Source organism: Apis laboriosa, unplaced genomic scaffold, assembly GCF_014066325.1.
Source record: "Apis laboriosa isolate Shangri-la unplaced genomic scaffold, ASM1406632v1 scaffold4_cov146, whole genome shotgun sequence".
Lineage (NCBI taxonomy): Eukaryota > Metazoa > Arthropoda > Insecta > Hymenoptera > Apidae > Apis > Apis laboriosa.
The window spans coordinates 5350423-5358248 of record NW_025223501.1 but is presented as its reverse complement, the minus strand read 5'-3'; the positions used below and the strand labels follow the sequence as shown (position 1 = coordinate 5358248).

Sequence of the window (7826 nt, the reverse complement as noted above, 5' to 3'; positions counted from 1 at the left end):
ATTTTGACCAAATAAAAAATATTATGAAATAAAAAATAGGAACATAATGAAAAATATTTTTTTATTAATAATTATTATAAAAAATTTTAATGTTTTAATAAATAATATAATATAATAATTTATAAATAATTTATAATATATTTATAAATATTTTATAAATATTGAAAACAATTATTGAAATATAAAACAATTATTTATATGTAATTCATTATTATATATACATGTTTGAGAGTACAAATTTATAAAATTTTTAAATAAATTATTGTAATATTTTCTAATATACTACAATTTTATTAATTTTAATTATATTTTTGCTAACAAAAATTATATTATATTTGTTTAATCAAATTTGTAATATTCGAAGAATAAGTTGAAATTAGATGAAATTTGTACTACCAATATAAGAAATGTAATATAACCATATTATTTGCATGTACAATGTATAATGAATTTTTATATATGTATGTATGTGTGTATATATATATACACATATATAAATATATATATAGTAATATAACTAATTCAATTTTAATTATGTAAAAAAATTTACAAATATAACAATAAATATAATTATTAAAAAAATATTGATTATCTAGATTGAAGATTATAGTTATATCATATAATTTTACTTTTTATATTAATTATATTAAAATCTGTGTACATAATGTGTGCTTTAAAATAAGAAAAATTGTGCATAAATTAATAGCAATTTTCTATCAAAAATCAAGCAATTGTTTATTTTATTATCATTATTACTGTTCTTTATTGAAGTGATGTACGTATGTTGGTAATTAATAGTTTCCCATTTGGTATTCATAACCTAAATATTGAAAAATTTTCAAAAATTTAATATTTGTACTTATTTATACATTAATTTATTACTGTTTTCTATAATTCAAAATAGTAAAACAATTAATAAACGAATAAAAATATCTAGTGAAATTATTAGCATTAAATTTATCTGTTTTAATATTAAATCATTGAAAAAATTTTTATAATTTTGCATAAAATTATAAATTCACGTATTTTTTTTTATGTATAAAATTAGATTTTTATTTTGTTTTTAAAATGGATTATTAATATTAAAATAGAGGTAAATATTTTTTTTTGTGTTGTATTGCAAAAAAATCAAGTTAATGTATAATGATAAATCTAAAAAAAATTGCGCATGTATTATTTTCATGAATATTTCTTGTTACACAGTGAATATATTTTATTAAAATGATTTGCAAGCTATATCTAATCATATAATTGTATGTAAATGTGTAAATTCAAAAGTATAAAATGAAATTTTTAATAATAATTTAAAATTCAGATAAATTTATCTTATTGTAAAATATATTCAAATTATGTTTGATATTATATACAACTTAATTTTATTAATTTTATGAAAATTTAGTAAATTATTAGATATATTATATATATATATTTTTTTAACATGCTAAAGTCTTTGATTAAATCTTTGACATTAGTATTTCGCATCTTTATATTTTCTAGTTATGAAAAAATATGTAATAATTATCTATTTAATATAATTGCATGATATAAAATAATTAAATTATTTATCTTCTATTTTTCAATTAAATAAGATTAATAATATTTAAATCTAATTATTTCTCTATTAAGAAAAATTAATACAATATAAAAATTGTTGAAATTTTAAAATAAGGTTAAGTAAAACATATGTTTGTCTAATTCCTCATATATTCTTATATTAAGATTATTTTGAAAATCATTGGTTATATATAATAATTTATTTTATTTTGTTTTATATTTATAAGTATAATTATTGTATAATTGAAGGATATAATAATGCATTGCGTACTTCTAATTTTTTAATGAATCATCTTAAAATAATTGTTGCTGGATTAAAATATAATTATAAATATAATTTTAATTACATACTACATATTCAATATTATTTATACATATTTCATAAAATATTTATTATGATTTTGATTTACATGGAATTATCATTAAAAGATTAGTGATATATAAAAATAAAACTTTCATAATGCATTATTTACAATTATATTTATTAATAAAATTTAATTTATATATATATATATATATATATATATATATGTATATATGTATAATGTATATATATTTTATAAAAAAATATAATACAATATCATAAATGATATATATTTTAAAATTATATAGCAAAATAAGACTACAATGATATTATCAATTTTATTTAGTTAAACAAATTATTGAAACGATAGATTGCATCTTAAGATTAAAATTTATTTAAAGATTTATTTATTAAGAATTATTTCAATAATAAAAATTTTATCAAAATTATTTGATTAATGTATAATAAAATTAATGTATAATGTAATAATAAAAATATCTATCGTTTCGATACATTTATCACTATGTAATATTTTTAATTTTCTATAGTAAAAAAAAAAAAAAAAAAAAAATAAACTTTTTTGTATATTATTTTAATAATTTTTGTATAATATTTTTTATCTTTAAATTTTTTTTATGTAATTTACATTTTAGTAATTACTTTTCATATTAACTTTATATTAAAAATATAGGACATTTAATTTCTAATTTCATATCATTTTTTATGTACATTTTTATTATAAATAATTTGCATCTTCTAAATTTTTGATTATCAATAGTTTATATTTATAAAATATATTTTATATTTTTTTAAACAAAAAGATTTTTAATTAATTTTTCAGTTTTTTACTATAGTAATTGCTATGATATTTTACTAAGCTAAATCTTTTATAGATACATATATTATCATAAATCATAGAATTTATTTAAATTTTCAAATTATATTAGTTTTATATATGAGTACAATTTTGCATTTTATAATTTATAATTTATATATATATTCATAAAAATAATTTTTTTAATAATTTGAAATCATAAGAAAATATATATAAATAAAATATGTCTCGGAAATAACTTTTATTTTTAATTTTTATAAATGATAATTTGATTAACTTTACATTTGATACTATATATAATAAACTTTTATAATTTATGAAATAAATTTTACATTAATATTATAATATATAATAATATTATAGATGTATTATTTTTTATTAAAATTTAATTTATTTCATAATTGATTAATTTGATATAATATTTATTTTTATCTATTTACAGATATTTTGTTGAGTTCAAAGAAAAATATTTTTGTTCAAAACAATAAATATTATAATTAAAATAAACATTATACATTATTAATATTTATTTATTATTGTATATATTTATAAGGATAGAAAATAATTAAATAATTGAGTAATTTTTTTTACTTTTATTTATCTTCTAATAATATTAAAATTTGCATTAATATATAATTAAATTTTCATTTCAACGATAAAATAATTTTAAAAATTTCGTAAATTCTAAGATTGAGCATATATATAATAATTTCAGATTGTTTAATAAGTCTATTAACATTCAATGATCAAATTAACAATTATAAGAGAATAAAGATAAGACTAAATTTAAAATAGAAATTTTTATAAAACATTATATATTTAGAGAGGTTGCTCAAAAGTATTAATAAAAATATTCCAAAGTTTCTAATATCATTACTTAAACTAAATTTAATTATTCTGTCAATATAATAATAATTTCAAAAAAGTAAATGAAAATATCTATAAAAGTTATATTATTAATTTTTATCAAATGATTATTTTATCAATAAAATAATTCTAAATTTTTACAAATTTTAGAAAATTGCTTCAAATAATTCATAATATATTGTTTCATTAATTTTTAAATGAAACAATAATATCTTTATTTGATATTTTGTACACTAGCTCTAAGACATTCAGAACTTTACTGAAAGATTTTTTTTCTTTTTGGTTTACAAAGCTTCTTTTGGTTGAGCAAGTGTCTTAGAAATAAATATTTATATAATATTTAATTACAACGAAAAAATAAATTCTTGTCAGAATAAATATTGGATTACTGTTGGTCAATGATGAAGGCTTCCAACTTTCAGTTTTTTTGATTGACGTACGGTTCTGCTAGTTTCACTGTCTGATGATTCAGATTCTGTGTCATTATATCCTGGCATTGCTACACCTTCTGACTTTGTGACTTCACAAGTCTCTGCAGCAAAATTGCCTGTTATTTTTGCTTTTTCAAGTGCCCTAACTGCAAATAAGATAAAAATTAAAAAGTTATGATATATAATTTCAATTAACTTAATTATATTATATAATTAATTTAAATATATAATTATAATAAACTAACAATTTTTATATAAAAATTCATAATACAATACATGAAATATTTAATAATATTGTACATATCAAAGTGCATAATTATAAATTTTTTAATGAAAATGAAATAATTAATTACAAATAATTGTAATATCTTACTTTGAGATTCTAAAAGACTATTTTGACGTTTCAAGTCATCAATATCTTGTTGATGTGAAGAATTTTTACGGCGCATGAATTGTATATACTCTGCAGCTTTTTTGAGTATTTGTGCTCTACTTGCAACTTTTTCTCCTTGTAAAACAGGTACAGAATCTCTAAGGCTTGAGAAACTATCTTTAATGTGATCTCTACGCTTGCGTTCCAATGCATTATGATGTGCCCGTTTTTCAGCCTGAATTATATTTTTATAATTAAAAATTATTGTCAAATTATAATAAAAAACAAATTATATAAAAATAATATTTTTAAACTTTAATATTATAATTATTATAAAATACTTAATTTTTAAAAAAAATCTTTATTATTAATTATATATTTATATATTTATATATCCTAATTTTAATTTAAATGTAAAAATTATAAATTTAAAAATTAATACATAAATCAAACATTTTGATACGTTTCATCTTTTAAATTAAAAATGATAAATTATATTTAATAGAATATATTATTTAGCAAATGGAAAGTATCTATCTAACCTTAACAACATTTAAAATCTATCAATTCGATAGTAAAATATATATCTATTAATAATTAAATTAGAAATGTTAAATATATAAATAGAATTAAAAAGAAAATAAATAAAATAAAAATAAACAATGAACTTACTTGAGAATAATACTGGGTATTATTTGAATGCCTTTGTCTAGAATCGGAATCATCACCTTCCTGAAAAACAATGTTTTTAATAAAATTTATTGAAAGAGTAGTTGTAAAGACTTACATCGCTCTCAATGTCGATATCTCGATCATCGTCACTCATTATAATTTCCTCGGTTGCCTGAGTAATTGGTAAACAAAAGTTCTTATTGAGTATTTAAAGTAATATATATACATATATATCGTAGTAACAACACGTAGAATGTAAGAGAAAATCATGAAAATCACTAATAATTTACTGTTTTAGTGATTTTATTTCAAAAAGATGCAATATTTATTTACTAATAATTTAGTAAACATGTAAAGAGCTTTATAAAAAATAATTAATACATTATTGAATTTATATAAATATTATTTTTCCATATTATGTAATATAAATTATAATATAATAAAGGCATAATATTTAAAAGTGCATAATAAACAATTATTAGTATTATTGTTATTATTTTTTAATTATTCTCCTGTAATAACTATAAATAATTAAAATTAAACAATTAAAAAAAGATATAAAATAACAATTTGTAAGTTTTAGTCTCGATTAAATTTTTTTCTGTGTTAAAAATTTATTAGATCAAATTAATATCTTTTAATAATATTTGATGAGTAAAAATATCGAATTATATTAATGTAATGATGTATAAAAATAACAATATTAACTTTAAGAACTTAAAGTTATTGATAAGAAAAATTACTAATGTTTTTACTTCAATCTACATATGATTTGATAACAATAATGATTTTATTCATAGTTCATCTAATAAAAAGAATGTGTCATTTTTATTGTTAGTAATTTTATATACAGGGTATGTCATTGACTACATTCCGCCGATCAACGACAAGCTCAAGCAACATATCTTGAAGAAAATACATTGAATAGTATATTTATTCATTTATTTATTTATTATTCGTAATATAATTCGATATCAATAAAAAAATATTTGTTATATTTAATTTCTTCGTGTTGAGTCGGTAACTAACACAGTTAACATTACTGATTAGACTATACATTCAATGATTGGCCAATTTTTTGTTAATAAAAAAATAACTTGTTAATAAAATCGTAACGAAAGTTTTTGCAAAGGAAAATATTACTTGAAATTATCTTTAGAAATCTCCAGTTTACGAATGTTTATATTTTTGACACCCTGTATATACGTCTTATTTATATTATCATTTTTACTGATATCAAATAATGTTAATAATTACAAATCAATGTTCGATATATACTTATAGATGAGTTAGAATATTTTCTAACTTCATCAATAAACTTCATCAAAGATGAAAATAATTAAATATCGGAGTTGTTTCATGAAAGCATAAATTTTATGGATGAAATAGAGAAGATGAGAAAATAATGGAAAAGAATAGAGATAGGATAAAAAATAGTTATAATTAATAACGTCATCTTTTGAGTAAGTACAAAATTTCTTCCAAAGCAGGATAAGATAGAGCGAGAATTGATTGTTAGTGTCATCTCTTAAGCCAACCTCTTACCAAAAACATCTCTTGAAAAATAGAGTAAAGATAAGAATTGATGATTAACGCCATCTCTTGAATATTTTTAGAAAGATGATTCTTTGAAAAGATGTCTTTAATACTCAAAAGATGACACTAACAATCAATTTTTATTTTATCATGTTTTTCTATTTTTTTTTTATTATTATTCTATATTTGCAGTTTTATTTGCAGATTCCTTAATTGAGATGGCATTGATTCTCTAATTTTATCTTCCCTTTTTTTATTATTTTTTTCTTTCGTATAATTATAGACAAAAATTTGATTGTTGAATCTTTTTTTGCTATTTGTAATATAAATATTATTAAAATATGCTAGTTATTATCGAATATGACACAATACAAATTTAATTTATCATATTGTTTTGATGAAAGATTGTAAACAAAATATTAATTCGCAAAGTAATTTATTTATAGTTTAAAATTTAGAATACATCATAAAACATTATAAAATATATTTGATCCTTTGTTCTATATATAATTCATTATATTTTATTATTTAATTTTTTGTAACCATCTCCTATCATTATAAATTATATAGATATGAAAAATGCATTGAATGTTAGATCTATTTTAGATCTATTTTGTATTTTATCTTCAATTTCACATATTCATAATATTTCTTACGTCTTCTCAATTTTTGTACATAGAAATTACATTCAATTTCAACTATAGAATTATCATAGTATACCTGAATCACAAAACTGTCGGCATCACTATCCATATAAAACATATATATATCTATCATATTACGTTTTGATTAAACTTCGTGGAATTTTTTTGGAAACAATTTTTAATATAAAATAACAATTTTTTATTTATTTTTCTATCTTTTGACGAGCATTTAATGAATCTAAATATAACAATTTTAACTTTAAGAAGACTTATTTCCAAAATATTCTTTTTCCTTATTTTGCTTTTATCTTCATTTACAAACACACTATTATAAAATATATTACATATCCTATAAAAAAAAAATCATACAAAAATAAATAAAGAATTTTAATCTTTTCGAAGTCCAAACAAACCGTAGTTCTATTATTCTATTCTATCAATATTTGTTCTTCCACTAGAACAAAGTCTAAAAATTTTCATCAATATTTACCCGATATATATTGGTACGAAGTGTTTCGTTCACACAATTTTCTAAACGCAGTTTCAGTAAATCGAAATTGAACAGATCCAAACAAATCGATCAATTTGCTTGGAGCAGCATCGTTGAGGG

General features: G+C 17.7%; 1 protein-coding gene across 1 annotated transcript; it reads right to left on the bottom strand.

Annotated features, from left to right (window-relative positions):
• Window positions 1-3676: 3676 nt before the first annotated feature.
• Window positions 3677-5240, bottom strand: LOC122717172 (protein max). The gene is made up of 4 exons (XM_043940987.1): window positions 5152-5240; window positions 5037-5096; window positions 4365-4599; window positions 3677-4137 (listed from the first exon to the last, which is right to left on the bottom strand). Exons 1-4 carry the CDS (start codon window positions 5188-5190, stop codon window positions 3956-3958), a joined length of 516 nt encoding a protein of 171 aa, XP_043796922.1. The 5' UTR covers window positions 5191-5240; the 3' UTR covers window positions 3677-3955.
• Window positions 5241-7826: the final 2586 nt, after the last annotated feature.

Coding starts and splice junctions, on each gene's coding strand:
- LOC122717172 (XM_043940987.1), bottom strand. CDS start 5,190: ATGAGTGACGATGATCGAGATATCGACATTGAGAGCGAT. Junction 5,097..5,151: donor ATATCGACATTGAGAGCGAT/GTAAGTCTTTAC, acceptor ATTGTTTTTCAG/GAAGGTGATGATTCCGATTC. Junction 4,138..4,364: donor TAGTCTTTTAGAATCTCAAA/GTAAGATATTAC, acceptor TCTTATTTGCAG/TTAGGGCACTTGAAAAAGCA.